At 48.4% G+C, this 14580-nt stretch overlaps 6 protein-coding genes across 6 annotated transcripts; 5 read left to right on the plus strand and 1 right to left on the minus strand.

Annotated features, from left to right (window-relative positions):
- The first annotated feature begins 96 nt into the window (after window positions 1-96).
- On the plus strand, window positions 97-1179 carry TrAFT101_000396 (uncharacterized protein). The gene is made up of 4 exons (XM_024907407.2): window positions 97-224; window positions 309-325; window positions 433-638; window positions 770-1179. Exons 1-4 carry the CDS (start codon window positions 159-161, stop codon window positions 1039-1041), a joined length of 561 nt encoding a protein of 186 aa, XP_024764602.1. The 5' UTR covers window positions 97-158; the 3' UTR covers window positions 1042-1179.
- Window positions 1180-1181: 2 nt separating this feature from the next.
- Window positions 1182-2965, minus strand: TrAFT101_000397 (uncharacterized protein). The gene is made up of 2 exons (XM_066126014.1): window positions 2654-2965; window positions 1182-2604 (listed from the first exon to the last, which is right to left on the minus strand). The coding sequence occupies exons 1-2, from the start codon at window positions 2902-2904 to the stop codon at window positions 1431-1433; spliced, it is 1425 nt and encodes a 474-aa protein (XP_065982111.1). The 5' UTR covers window positions 2905-2965; the 3' UTR covers window positions 1182-1430.
- A 2482-nt stretch (window positions 2966-5447) lies between these two features.
- On the plus strand, window positions 5448-6908 carry TrAFT101_000398 (uncharacterized protein; the record flags this gene model as incomplete). Its single annotated transcript, XM_024910485.2, has 5 exons — window positions 5448-5514; window positions 5606-5722; window positions 5795-6356; window positions 6419-6753; window positions 6835-6908. 5 exons carry the CDS (start codon window positions 5448-5450, stop codon window positions 6906-6908), a joined length of 1155 nt encoding a protein of 384 aa, XP_024764605.2.
- Window positions 6909-6935: 27 nt separating this feature from the next.
- On the plus strand, window positions 6936-7321 carry TrAFT101_000399 (uncharacterized protein; the record flags this gene model as incomplete). The annotated part of the gene is made up of 2 exons (XM_066126015.1): window positions 6936-7024; window positions 7099-7321. The coding sequence occupies 2 exons, from the start codon at window positions 6936-6938 to the stop codon at window positions 7319-7321; spliced, it is 312 nt and encodes a 103-aa protein (XP_065982112.1).
- Window positions 7322-7439: 118 nt separating this feature from the next.
- Window positions 7440-8583, plus strand: TrAFT101_000400 (uncharacterized protein; the record flags this gene model as incomplete). The annotated part of the gene is made up of 2 exons (XM_066126016.1): window positions 7440-7641; window positions 7989-8583. 2 exons carry the CDS (start codon window positions 7440-7442, stop codon window positions 8171-8173), a joined length of 387 nt encoding a protein of 128 aa, XP_065982113.1. The 3' UTR covers window positions 8174-8583.
- TrAFT101_000401 (uncharacterized protein) lies at window positions 8560-9618 on the plus strand. The gene has a single exon (XM_066126017.1). It carries the CDS (start codon window positions 8688-8690, stop codon window positions 9381-9383), a length of 696 nt encoding a protein of 231 aa, XP_065982114.1. The 5' UTR covers window positions 8560-8687; the 3' UTR covers window positions 9384-9618.
- The last annotated feature ends 4962 nt before the right edge of the window (window positions 9619-14580 follow it).

The raw sequence follows: 14580 nt of genomic DNA on the forward strand, positions 1-14580 counted from the left end.
TTTTAATTGATCCACGTGATCCAGACACCCCAATCGTCCCCACGTGATTTCTTGCATCCTCAGGCACTAGCAATCGCAAGTTGCAGCTCCGGGATATCAGATCTCTCGATCCAGTCGAGCTGCTGCCGCATTTCGGGGGTCGCAAATCTATCCAGAAAATGGCCTCAACAACGACCAAGCAGTCCTACGTTGGGACAAGCAAGGTCGTCGAGACCAAGTACCCGGTATGTTCGTTTCAGGGCGCAATTGGGCGGCCAATGGAGGAGAAATGGTGGTGATTGACATGGACTGACGGTTTGGGGATTTAGCTCATCGACAACGACCCGTACGTTTCTGCGCCTCTCTGCCCTTTTCAGCTCTGCGGCTTTTGGAATTTGCGTGACTCGACATCATAGCGGTGGAATTGGTGAATGCTGATGCGTCGTGGAACAGTCACTTCAAGCGAGTCGTCGGATATGCGCGAACTTCAGACTACGCAGCTGGTGCCGCCGCCGCGGCCTTTGCTCCCGCCGGCCTCTACGCCCTCGAGAGACTCGCCCCGTCACATGTAGGCAGAGGCGGTCTCGCCAAGGCCATGCGCCTTGCCGGCTTCATCGGCCTGGCCGGCGGCTTCCTCTACTTTTACCAGCGATCAGCCCGTACGTTTTTTAATACACGACCCCTCATTTTCTTCTCTTCTTCCCTTGGCATGTAGAGGGACAATTCAGAGGCTTGGGCTTGCCATGGATAACCACAGTGAAACTGAACTGACACGCCATCACAAAAATAGTCCGATTCTACGGCGCCACCGAGAACGCGAGAGAAGTCGAGATGGACATGCGGGAGATGGTCGCCAAGGTCAAGGCGGGAGAGCCCCTCTACGGCGAGAGCAAGCTGAACGCCCACCTCCAGGGCGTCGCCGCCCGACAGAGCAGATACTCTGCCCTCTTCTTCAGCACTGTTCCGTGGTTCAACTTTGTCAACCACAACCAGCACGGCGTGGACACGGCAAAGTACTATCAGCAGGCTGAGAGGGAGCTGGAGGCGGAGCGAAAGAACTAGACGGGTGGATGAAGAAGAAACAACGAAAGAAAGAAGAGGAAGAAAAATATTTGTGTATATTTTAGCGAGAATATCTACCGGTTCTTGCGGAGAAAAGACGAAAGAACAAAAAAACGTTTCGAAATTCCAGGTGCCCCTTTTTGACTTTATATGATGAAGTTTTGATAGGCTTCACGATTGAGACAACCGACCGCGTCATGCTTTGGTATTCATTCTACTGACCATCACCTTTGTTTGATACTATGAAACACAGAAACAGTTGCATAATTCCCTCGAGAATACCTACACCGAATGCTGAGCTTCGGCAATGTCGCACAACATTCCCTCGAGACCTCTTCGTTATTATATCAAACTCTGTAAGAAATACCACTTTCAACTATCTGCTCACGTTAATAGCCTAGCAATCTGCGTTTCAATCTCCAAGCCTGATAGGTCTGCGATGGGTATCTTGCTGGGGTTACTTCTGCCAACTCTTCGATCCTCTGATTTTCAGATCCTACAATAGATGCATCGGCGTCCATGTATCTGTAGACGTGCGCATCTGGGTCGGCAATCAGACGATCCCGCAGCGCAAAGAAGAGCTGGTAAAGCTGATTCGTCTGCCATCGCGTGCCAAAAAGCCCCGTCAGCAAACCCACAATCGCGCTGCCAAATGGAGCGTATGCAACAATGTTTCTGTATACATCTCCATCGCCAATCTGCCGGTTCTCAGAGACCATTCTCTGATCCGCCGCCGTCATCTCCTCGCCAACCCGTTCAGTTGAGATGACCTGCCCAGTTGGATCGTTTACCTTGATAGCCTCGAGCATCCACTTCAACACAAGATCGGAAAGTACTTGGTTTGGCTCGATCACTTTGCTCGCCCAGCTCCATCTGGCCAACAGTCGTTCCAACCACCCACCGCCAAACATACGCAGGAACTTGAAGCGTTGTCGTCCTAGGTCATAATGCACGCCCGGGAACCATTTCTGGGTGATTCCATAGTCAACTGGCCTCCCTGAGCGGTGACTCCGCTCTGCAAGACAGGGAGGGAAGATGTAGAAGTCATCGTGCAAGGACATGGCGTGGTATACAAGCTCGACGACAGTTGAGACCTGTTGGTCATGAAACTTTGGCCAGTCTAGCCCAACGCCCCCCACAAAGTCCGGGATCCCAAGGCTGCCTACAGTGTCGAAAAGACCCAAGAATTTCACAGGCGGCAGCAATCCAGGGGCTCCATCTTCTTCGTCGCCAATTAGGGGCCAGCTTGCATGCTGGCGGAACTGCTTAGATTGGCTCGAGTGCGGACGATTAATGGGGTCCTTGGAGCGGTAGATTCTGTAGACTTGCCGGCACAGAAGATCCGTCTCGGCATCATCGACGGTGCCGTCTGCCTTCAGTACGCGTTTGACGATGCCGCAATTATTGATCATACCGGCCACCGACCGCACCATGTATGCGCCTCTGGAAAGGCCAAACATCCAGATTTGGTGATCGGGGTAGCTGTAATTATCAACAATGAATCTGTAGGCGGCGACGCATTGCGCGGCAATGTCTTGAGCCGTTACTCCGTTGAAGACGTAGCTGGGACTACATTAGCGATCAAATCACGAGATGATGAAATGCGACGTACTCGAGGAACGTGCTTCCAAGCCCAACGCCATGGATATACCACGCCTTGTGGCCCATTCGGTGGATATCGGTATCATTAACGTCATCTATATCAATTCCAACCATCCTAGCTAATAGATAGATGTTGGACCGGGTATCGGCCTCACGACCACACCAACTGCCATCGGCGAGGATGACGAGAGGCCTGGGCTCAGCCGCCGGCGAGGACTCTGATGTCTCGGACTCTGATGTCTCGGACCTGGATTTGGACATGATGAACAAGATGGATGGACTACACTTCACGTCGACCAGTAAACATATGTTGAATATGCCCAAGGTGAGTAAAAGAGCCCAAGCTCTTCGATCCTAAGAAGCTATCTATGTATTTTATTTTATATACAAACATCACATGTCAATTGTGTGTTAGTGATCAAGCAAAAGCCCCCCCAGGGGAGAAAGCATAGGGGGTGCAAGCTGGATTAATCAATAGAGCTGAAGTGATTTCTACATACTACAGGAATGTAATGTAGGTTGCCAGAGCATAAACTTCTCATCGACATAAGGTTTGATAGTTCTCACCCAGATGCCATCGAAACCGCGCCAGCCAAGGGGGGGTTGCTCAGCTGGTGGCAGGCCAGCGCAGTAAATGCAGGCCAAAAGCAAAGGGTAGGCATAGCTGCTGCGTGTGGAAAAAGTAGGCATGATCAGATCTCGCCCGCATGACTGTGCTGCTAGTGTACATCACGCGGCTTGAATTCACCGTATTAAGGTTTCTGTGTGAAGCCGGCGTATTTTGAGATTCCTCTTCGGCCAATGGCAAGCGTCAGATGTTTTCCGTAGGGCTGACACAACAGCTGAAAGTGGCATCCAGCCAAGAATGGACTAGAACTGTGAAGGCTGGCAGAGCTGGACACTACCTTTGGCAAATCCAATGAATGATGGCCACCACGACGGCGACGCCATTGACCAGAATCAACAGCGGCTGAGAAACTAGCCGTGGCTCCAGGCCAACGCGCTTCGTCATTTGAAGAGCTGATAATACACTGGACGTAGCAATATACCGTCTAATGGTACACGGCTCTACTCCATAGTGCTTCTGGGATTCGCCTACAGGCAGTCTCCATTGGGCGGACCGTTGAATGTATGCCCCTCCGCAAGTGTGTGTGGATATGCATTTCTATTGTCGTTGGGCAGGGATCATCTGGCGGTCGATGCAATCTACGACGAATTGCTGGCTGCTTTACACGTCTTTCTTCCTATGCATGCTCTATTTAACGTTCGTACACGCAGTATAGTGCCCGTTCGAGATGCTACTAAGTGATGGGATACGTGGATAGAGGCTCATGGAGTATGGTTTCGGCAATGATTCCCAGTGTGCTGAGACATCACGGCTTTTGCAATGTCAATGTAGCTATCGGCGGCTCCTGCATCCATGTTCTACCATTTCAAGAGACTCTGTCGCAAAGTCCTCGAGTTGTCGACTCCCCTGCCAAAAATGGAGCAAGGGATGAGTTCCATCGATCGCATCGCAGGTTCTCTCCAGAATCTATCACCAAAGTGGGCATATGGGCGATAGAAGAATATGACAAAAGCATGAAGAAAATACGATACGAGACTTCAACGCCAAACAATAATAACTGTATAATCTGGAGAGATTCATTGCAGAATCGGTACGTGCTGGAGCTTGGTCATTGCGTACCTAGCAGGAAGGCGGGATGGGTTGCAGCTGGCAGTTTGGCATCTCCTCAACATCTCTTTGCTAAACCACCAAATTCTCCAATCTCTTCCCAGAAGGTTCCTCTGAGCTGATGTTATGCTTGTTCTGTTCCCTCTCTCCAAGTTTGAAGACCTCTGTCTTTGATCCACTAGCGGCAAAGAGCTGCTTGAATGAAGGGAAATAGACAGAGAGAGATCTGATGACTGGACTTGCGCTCCACAACCAAGCTTTTCTCGTCGGTACAAATATCTCTTCCACGCGTCTGTTAGCGCCCTTGTTACATCAGCTAACTCTCTCTTACATGTGATTATCAAGCGTATCATCGGAAATGGTGCGTCGGTCAAACTCCAGCTCTATCTGCCGCTTTTGCTATAGACTCCTTTCGTTTCTCCAGTTCCGAGGTGGAGATTGAGAACCAGGCCAACAACACGGACTTCCCACCAAGAACATGGCTTTTCCATTGTCTAAGAATCCACTATTAACACTATGAAGGAAACTGTTGGTCTGGAGATGTCGATGCATCTACAGTCCGCATTGGGATAGCTGCCTTGGGAGCTCGACCAACATGATCTAGGCGGTATATCGATATGGGAACGAACGCTCGATGATAGCTGGCACTGCTCAGCAACACCTCGGCATGATTATACAATTGAGCAGAAGAAGGTATTTGATAATGCATTTGGGACCTTTCTGGCCAGCTTGAACCAGTGCACTCTGCCTGCTTGACCATTAACCAGACGTTTCAACCCCAAGCAGATGTACCCTACAACCCCCCGCAACTCCATCTTCCTCATCGGAAGATGGCGGTGTTTTTGTCAACTGCGCTTTTTATGACGACGATCCCAAAACCTCTTTCCCACGGATTTCCAAGCCCATAGAACACATACAAGACTCATACGACTACGTTGTTATCAGTTCTGGTTATGGAGGATCTATAGCTGCGCCACGCATGGCCCGAGCAGGCAAGTCTGTTTGCCTGTTAGAGAGAGGAGAAGAGCGATGGCCAGGAGAATATTCTACAGCGACGATCGAAACTGTGAAACAATTTCGCGTTACTGGACATTTTATCCCAAACTCATTGGGTGGCATTGGAGTTAACATGGGTAACCCTACTGGCATGTTTCACCTCATTCTCGGCCACGACCAGAACGTTATTTCTGCCAATGGTAAGTTCAAGATGCCCATAAATCCTTTTATGCAAATATACAGGAGCAATCTTCAATTATATGATCACTCACATCGTACCGTTTCTCACAGGATTGGGAGGCGCAAGTCTAGTCAATTCGAATGTATTCCTCGAAACAGAACAAGATATCCTCAAGATGGGCTATTGGCCACCCGAAATTCGAGATGACCCGGCAGGCCTAAATAAATGTGAGGCGCATTGAATCTCCCAGCGGCTGTCAATAGAAACATCGCCTTGGCTAACTATTTCCCTGCGTCCAGATTATCAAAAGGTTAGAGATGTGCTTGAGCCAGAGCCGTATCCCGAAACATGGCCACGGCTCAAGAAGATGGATGTATTCAACGAGCAAGCCAAGACTCTTGGATTGCAAGACAAATTCCGCAGAGCCCCTCTGACAACCCGCTTCAGAGACGGTCCCAACAGTTGTGGCGTTAACATGTCGGCGTCAACACTTGCTGGACAAGAAACTACTGGTGCTAACGATGGCTCAAAAACGTCGACATTGGTAACATACCTTGCTGATGCCTGGAACTGGGGTGCTGAAATGTTCTGCAAATGCGACGTACGGTACATTGAAAAGGTTCAGGATATCCGTGGCGGCTACTTGATTTATTTTGCATGCCACGGCAAAGGTCGTAGTCGTTTAACAGTAGGCGATGTTTATGGCGACTTGATGTGGGTGCATGCAAAGGAAGCTGTCTTCCTTGGTGCTGGGTCCATTGGCACAACGGAAATCCTACTTCGAAGCAAACAAATGGGCTTGAGCATAAGCGACTGGGTTGGGCGTGGTATGACTGGTAATGGCGATATTTTGGCTTTTGGGTAAGCATACCAAATGCTTCCGATTCCATAATCTTGTCCTAATTACACGAGGTGTTTTATAGACACAACTGTGATGTGGAAGTAAACGCTCTTGGAAACCCGAACCAAGATCCATCAAATCCCGTCGGTCCAATAATTACCAGCGCCATTGACAATAGAAATGGCCATGAGAACCCACTCAACGGCTACGTGATCCAAGATGGCACAATGCCACAGGCATTTTCAGGGATATTGCCCTGTATACTGGACATGATGCCTGGAAGCCGTGCCTACGAAATGTCGCTTCTTGGGCGAACTCAGGCAGTCATGGGCCATTGGAAGAAGAGACTCTTCGGATCGAATTTGAAAAATGGCCCTCTGGGGAACACTCAAGTCTTTTTAATCATGTCGCATGATGGTAAGCTTGATGCCTCCTCCCTGGGAGAGAAAACATATATCATTAGTCTTGTGTTGCTAAACCAAGGACCAAATAAAACAGGGAACCAAGCAACTCTGCGTCTAAAAGATGACAAGGCATTATTGGAATTCCAAGGGGTTGGAAAAAGCGACTGAGTCAAGAAGTTCAGTGCTCTCTTGGAAATGGCCACAGCTTCTGTTGGAGGCACCCTGGCGATGACCCCGTTCTACAACTTTATGAGTGAGCAAATGATCACGGCGCATCCTCTTGGGTAAGAGACAGCACCCTGGGCTTAAATATGATTGATAGAGATGATTCAATACTGACCTGCTTCTTTGTGTGTAGAGGAGCCCCAATGTCTCGCGATAACACTGGAGCAAATGGCGCGACAAATCACTTGGTTCAAGTTTTCGTCGGCAACAACACCGCAGAGACACACTCAGGCCTCATCGTGACAGATGGGGCCCTGATTCCTGGCTCTATTGGGGTGAACCCGCTTGCTACAATTGCTGCTCTCGCCGAACGCATTGTCGCGGCCTATGCTAAAAAACAACGGCCTTGTCATTAGCGAGGAAAAGAACGGCGTTTTGGATCTCTTTGGGGAGCCGGCGCATCAACCAAAAGATAGTCGCCTTTTGACGACTTTCAACGGCAAAGGGTCCAAGGGGACACCAAGCAGAGCTGAAATGTCCAGATTGAAAAGCGTCGAATTCACAGAACTCATGTCTGGATTCATCCACAGAACGCAGCTAGATATGGTAGTCGATAAGAAGGCAGTTTATGAATCAGCCTTTCGAGCAGCAAAGGGCAGAGGCGAGATTGGCAGATTGTTGGTCAGCGTGAGCGTCTTCAAAGACCATGAATTGGAGAACGAATCTCAGCCCAGCGGTATGTTTACAGGCACGTTTGTATGCCCGACCATCGAAGGTTCGCCATTCACGATAGCCCAAGGTGATTTGGGGCTATTCAAGAAATATCAGGAAGTGACAGGAACCAGCAGGTTGACATATGAAGGCGGCATGGTTGGTACTAACGGTAGACGGCTTCATTTCTGTGGCTACAAGGTGGTTGATGCCTCTGTTTCTTTAAGCCCTCTTCAGATGTGGCGCTCCACGACGACGCTCTACGTTTCGATAACAGAAAGAGCCACCCACAAAACAATGACAATCGCAAATTATAATGAAGGCATCTTGGAGGAAAATATCTTCGTCCTTACCAAGATGTTCCCGTTTCAGTCAGTGAGAAACTGGTTGCGAGTGGCATCTTGCGTCTGCGCCCAAAGGACTTTGTCTCCGAGATGGATGACGCTCTCTCCTTCGGGCAGAGATGTCTTGAGAAAAGCGAAAAATATGACGAGATTCTTGACCTTCTGCGCATCCAAATCCGTATCGCATCTGTTGACGCCACTTGCCCCCCTTGAGTATGCGGATGAGAGAGCTGTATTGTACGTGAACCATACGCCTCCGACTCAGACATTTACAGTCATCTCTGAAGATGGCATCGAAACGCAGTTGCACATGTGGGAGCCAAATCCAAACGCAGTTGCCACTGACTCAAACGGAGCGCCTGTAAAGATTGAGAATCTCTTCATGGTTCCAGGCTCATCTGTTGACCATCAAATCTTTGCATTGCCGACGATTCCGTTCAATGCGGTTAATTACTTTACGCGAGCCGGTTACCGTGTTTGGGTGACGGTCTATCGTATATGTCAGCTGAAATCAACGCATAGACAGCCCTGGACAACGTATGACTCGAGGCTCGACATCAAGGCCTGCTACGAGCATATCCGGAAGACGCATGCATGGAACTGGCAAAATCTATACAATTGCTCACTGCATGGGATCCGTCGCTTTCTCGTGTGGCCTGCTTGACGGTACCATCCCATCTGAGTGGGTTTCAGGAATCACCTGCAGCCAAGTATTTATGAACCCAATATGGAGCACTCTCAACATGATCAAGTCCACGTCACCACTGGCGTTGGACAAGGTATACAAATTCATTTTTGGAGATTGGTTCGAAATCGGATCATCTACTCAAGATCCTTGGTCTCAGCAACTGTTGAATCAGCTGCTGCGACCCCACCCAGAAAGAAGAGAAGAAATGTGCAACAATGCCGCCTGCCATCGCACGACCTTTGTGTGTATGGCCGTTGCTGGAGACATAGCAATCTCAATGAGGCGACCCATCGAAACGTTGATCGTTTCTTGGGCGGCTGCAGCATGCACCTAATAAATCTGCTGAAACGAATGGGTAGCTGTGGCGAAGTCAGCACGAATGTGCCCGAGTATACAGAGCTCACGGCACCAGAAATCGTCGAGCGCCTACGTGGCCTTCCATTCCTTTTCTTTGTCGGTGGAGATAGTGCTGTTCTCTCCCCAAGAGCTACAGAGACGACGTATGAGCGCCTGATTGATACGTTTGGCATGTGTGCTGGCCTTCCTGGAGGAAGCATCCAATATCGCCGAAGAGTGGTCCCTGGCTATGGGCATTTGGACTGCTGGATGGGGCGCAATGCTTGGAGAGACGTGTATCCATTTGTACGCGAGGAGATTGATCGAGTTGTCCGAGGTGAGTCGTATAAGTTCCGAGAACCGTATGATAGGTTCAGACAATTTGGAGGGGAAGCGTAAATTGCATACATCTGCGGCGTGCGATAATCTAATTTTTTTTCTTCTCTTTTCGCTGCCTCTTCTTGGAATTGATATAAATTATGAGCCTATGGAGAATGAGTTATGATATGGGGAATCGTTTATGCTGGGGGTACTTGGACGCGCATTTGGATAGTTATAAAGCGTTAATATTTTTCTCTTCTGCTGTTGTTTAGTCGATAGTCGTTAGTCGCCGCACAGCCGCTGGGGAAACCATATATGTTCAATGCCAATCGTTATATAGCATACTGATGGAATAGATACTGCTGCTGCGACCTTTTAAATCACTTGCATCATGGGAGATTGAGCAGCGCAGAGCTAATGCAGTTGCACCACGCTCATGTTCCGCAGTGAGCCTGGGATAGTGAGACCCATTAAACAGCAGTCTCTGGTGGCTGTATGGGTTCATCTTGACCGAATCTCGCAATTCTACGAATTATATACCGTATTTGCCGAATTTCGTACTCGCAAAATGTATCAAGCAGGTGCTATTATTCATCATGTTACATTGTAAAGTGAACTTGGGCTGGGGGCAACCGTTTTATAGTCGCATTCTCTCTAGGAGGCCGTGGCCTATAGAGCTGTAGGACTGTTGTCAGTCTTCTTCTTACGAAGACTGTAGATTTCAGTGCAAAGAATGCCCTTTGCCGGATAGAGAGATAGAGGTCGACTATACGGTTGCAGTAGATGCCCTCTGATCAATGTTTTCAAGTTATAGTGCCCTGTGTTGTTAATTTACTTTGCAGAGCACCTTTCCATTTTCTCTGGATAGTCGTATCCAATGCAAACACTTACATTTGTCCTCGTGAAAGCAACAGATGTGAGTTGTGCGCTTGCATCAGTCTCTTTGCTCAGCTGACATACCACCGTCCTACGCTGTTTCTCCTTACACCAAGCAAAGCAGAAAGCCCGGTGGCATTTTCTCCAAAATTTTGCTTGCCGTGTTGTTGTATGATGATGACACATCAAAGCAACATTTTGCGGCTAAGAAGACACGAGAGGTGCATAAGTAGCGCAGTTTTGGGTATTGACTAATTCAATCTCTTGCTTCCAACATATGTACATATAAGTGTGGATGCAATGCTCGATTAAAAAAAAGTTAATACTACCTACTTAAGGCGCGGCCAGGCCGTGTGGGTTGCGTCTCGGAGTGGCGCATCCAGAGGAGTCGGAATTAAATGCATGATGCAGAAATTGGCAAATATTGGGCTCGAAATCCTCATTCCTGGTGACACACACACACACGAGCGTTGTTACTACCCATAGCGATGAGAGCCTTGGCTGGACAAATCAATTCTTGCCAGCCACTTCACAATGCTCCAGGCCCTTGCTCTCTCTTCATCTTGAACTGGAAATTTTCAACCCTTCTGGCCATCTCGGCACCGAGAACGAGAGCGAGAGCGAGCAGGCAGAAGGTGTTAATTATCCTGGCAAGCCTGGATATCATCCTCCCCTCACATTTTCTAGGTTCTCGCCCTTGAGATGGATCGAAAATGGCCGCGTGGTTGACACGCGTGGGTGGCATCCTCTGTGGAGCAAGGAGCAGGGATGGACGCTGCAACTAGAGAGCATATTGCAGCTTTTAAGCTTGGCTTGTGTAGTAGTAGTGGATTCAGCCATGAAAGCGATTCGTCCATTTACGCAATACAACCATCGCGAAGACACGAAGAGCGAAAGCGCCGAATCGTGTGTACACGGCGTCTGCGAGGATGAAACAGGGTTCCAGTATGAAAAAGGCCTCAGAGATCAGCGGAGGAATGTACTGCGTCCTGATGCGGGTATCCATTCGTTAGAAATCATGAACCTATCGTAGTCGTCCGTTCCTAAGCGAGAAGCTTTTGCCCAGTGCAAATCAATACGTCGGCTGTTTAGCTGCGACACACACGGACGCTACTGCAATACGATCAAACGGGGTAGCCACATAAAAAAAAAAAGGAGCGGCACACCTAGCCTGTATGCTGCGACTGACCTGGCTGATGAATCATTCCGAAATAACCGCAAAATGAGAGCCGAGTCACTCGAAAGAGCAAAGAAAGCAAACCATTATTGGTGTAATCCGCCATAAAACCAAGTATCACTGCTGCAAAGCCGATATTATTCAAGCTCTTGGCGCTGACTGCATCCCATTCTCTTTGCCCACGTCCACTGGGGCTAGTCTTAGCATAGCCGTCGTGTTACTAATAGCCTGGTGGAGAGAGAGCCGCTTGTCTAGCATCGGGACGGAGCCGAGTTCGGGAACGTGTGGGGAATCCATCGGTGGCGCAATTGCCAAAGAGGGAAATCCAAAGAGGGAAATCCAAAGATACTGAATTAGCATCTCCGTTCTCTGGCCAGTCTCCATCTCGGACGACTGGAGCTCATGGGACTGCATCGTCCACCAGGTTTGGGGGAAGAGGAAGAGGACAAATACAACAAACAGCTGGTTATCAAATAAGGCATGACCATGTTGGTCGCTTTCTGCTCCGCATTTGAATTCCAATCTCGTGTCGTTGAAAGGGGAATAGACTGCAGTTGGAGTACATAGTAGGGGCTCACTGCGAGTTGATGGTAGCGGCAAGGGGTCGGCAGCGTAGTTCAAAACCGAGTCATGATAAGTGGTTCCACAATAATGTCTTGTTTGACGTCAATTTCCGAATCAACTGCCGGAAAAAGGAGAGTAACAAAGAAGAGGGCTAGCAAGGATACCGAGCATGCGAGCTTTCTTGTCTTGCCTTCTGGGTCAATGCCATACAAGGCAAGGATGCGATCAAAGTCCCACCCCATGCGTTGCCGTCAACTGAAATATTCTTCTAGACGATAGTATAGGAGCTAAAGTAATAGCTGGCGATGCAACTTAAAGCTTTGTCTTTGACAGGTTCGTGGGTCCAAGAGGGGCTGTTTCTAGCCAGGAAATCGATAGATTAGCCTTTTGCAAATCGTAAGCACCGTATTTATGTAGTGGCGATTTGGTATGGCATCTGCTAAGAAGAAGCGAGCAATGATGTGCATTTGGAGCTTGGTGGAACGAGATATTTCAACCTCTCACAAGGAGCATAAAGCACTCTTTTCGCCGATATCCATGTTCGCGTTAATATCCAGTCTTCAAAAGTGCTTGCTGCATTAAATTATTCTTCAACAATGCTGTAATTACGCTCGGGCTTTGGATCTTTTGGGGTGTGATGGGAAGAATGGCTGTCTAAAGTCCTATCCAATAAACTCGTCAGTGTCTTTTTGGATATCTTTGTAGCACAACTGGGCAGATTTTGGATTTGTTTATGCCATAGAACAAAGAAATCTGACATGAGATGTAGGATTGGTTGCATCTGCATGCCGTGCTCACCCAGAAATGCCCAAAGTCAGAATAACGAGTAGAGAATTGTGACAAGGCCGGTGGAGTGAATAGCGAATAGCCTGTCGATAGCCTTGTGACGATTTGCTGCTAGATAAAATCGAAAAAATTATTGAAATTCTGAAACATACTGTGAGACCATATTCTTTGAAAAAAGATTGGTTACTTCCTCAGGCATCAATCATGGCCTCTTGCCTGCATCGCATTAAAGCAACACGACGACGACGAGCACCAAAATATTGGCCCCCACGTGCGATCTTGCGGATATCCAGGAATAAATCCTGTCAGAATCGAATGACAAAGCATTATTTCCGTGCCATGGCGCATCTCAGCTCACATCATTTTGCTAATCATCATCCCAAGTGTCTGTTTTCATCCCTTCGGTATTACTCACTACGGAGACTCCTTTGCATAGTAAGGCGGAATCGCTGACGGGAAACTCCACACAGTAAAATCCCGACACAAACGCCGACAGCAGACAGAAAACGCCGACCAGAATATCAACCGTCTGCAGATGATATAGGTGTACCTATTCTTCTCTCGTTACGTTACATTCAGCATAATCACCACTGGATGAGGCTCAATTACCTACGCACACGCTCTATCGGAAATTTCCAAACAAGGAAACAAAGACGCTGCTCTGGTCATCTTTTCAGCTCACGAGCGTTAACCCATCAAAAGCATCTACAAGTCCGGGAATATAGCGCTACCCAATTACGACTAGCCGCGTCGAATACCCGCTATGCCATGGAACAAGCTCCAGAATCCTACGTCGATGCCCTCGTTTCCATCATGGCAATGTTTCTTCCCAGATAGGAAAAGGGATGAAATGACATTCTTAGCGCAAAGTCTACGGCAAGCTATCAAGTACTAGCCTTGTCCTTCGCCGGCGGGATGAGCGGAGATTATCGCTTCGAGACCCCAGAAAAAAAAAAGAAGAGCTAACTGTCACGACCATTTGGTAGGGTATAACTTCCGCTTTGGGACGCTGGGCCCGGCTGTGATATATGGACGACGCTGCTGTCACAAGATCTTGGCCGGAGGATGAGGTAGAGTAGGAAAAGCGTCATTCTATTCAAGTACCGGGCATCCCCATTGTTTGTCTATGCAAAGAGCTCCTCAGTATTCTTACTTGTTGCCGCAAGTGCAAAATAAAGCACCCCGTTGAGCCCGCACGACGACTAAAGTTTATGAAGCGTATTCGACTTAGTACATCACACCAACATCAACACGGCTTATATAAATCTTCAATACCAACTCCCCTTTTTCGACAGCTTTCTCCTTTTTTAAAAAGCAGAAGAAAACAAAGTTCAATTTTAACCCCAAAACACAACATTTTTTGCAAAAATGTGCGCCCAAAAAATTACAGCTGCCGGAAGTCAGGCTTCAGAGCAAACCGGCTTCGAATACTACCAAGCACAGCTAGCTATCCAAGCTGAGAAGACGCATAACCAGCTAATAGAGCTGCTTGAACGCCTGGAAAACCAAAACTCGCGATATAGGCCCTCTGAAGGCGCGACGAGGCAACAAAGCAGGCAAAGTCAACGGCGCAAGAATGCCCCTATTTGGATAACGCCAATGTGTTCAACCTCGTCAACGTCAACGTCAACGTCATCATCATCATCTTCTCCTATTTGATTCACCATTGTTCGCTGGAAATGGGGGCTTCATCCAAAACCGCCACGAGCATACTACAGTACTTGGGAGAGCAAAAATTTACGCTCCTTTGATGCACTTTTGCAATTGAATTCGGCAAAAACACCCCGCGTAGCCGTCTGAGCAGGATACTCGGGTATTTCGGGTCGGAGTTGAGGCGCAGAGGATAAATGATGGGTCAAACTTTTAGAGCAG

The sequence above is a fragment of the Trichoderma asperellum genome, chromosome 1 (genome assembly GCF_020647865.1).
Source record: "Trichoderma asperellum chromosome 1, complete sequence".
NCBI classification, from domain to species: Eukaryota; Fungi; Ascomycota; class Sordariomycetes; order Hypocreales; family Hypocreaceae; genus Trichoderma; species Trichoderma asperellum.

What these genes read in the sequence shown, in the direction of transcription:
- TrAFT101_000396 (XM_024907407.2), top strand. Translation starts at nt 159, where the DNA reads ATGGCCTCAACAACGACCAAGCAGTCCTACGTTGGGACAAGCAAGGTC. An exon ending in CTTTTACCAGCGATCAGCCC is followed by an intron (nt 639 to 769) that starts GTACGTTTTTTA and finishes TCACAAAAATAG; the next exon opens with TCCGATTCTACGGCGCCACC.
- TrAFT101_000401 (XM_066126017.1), top strand. Translation starts at nt 8,688, where the DNA reads ATGGAGCACTCTCAACATGATCAAGTCCACGTCACCACTGGCGTTGGA.
- TrAFT101_000397 (XM_066126014.1), bottom strand. Translation starts at nt 2,904, where the DNA reads ATGTCCAAATCCAGGTCCGAGACATCAGAGTCCGAGACATCAGAGTCC. An exon ending in CTTGGAAGCACGTTCCTCGA is followed by an intron (nt 2,605 to 2,653) that starts GTACGTCGCATT and finishes ATGTAGTCCCAG; the next exon opens with CTACGTCTTCAACGGAGTAA.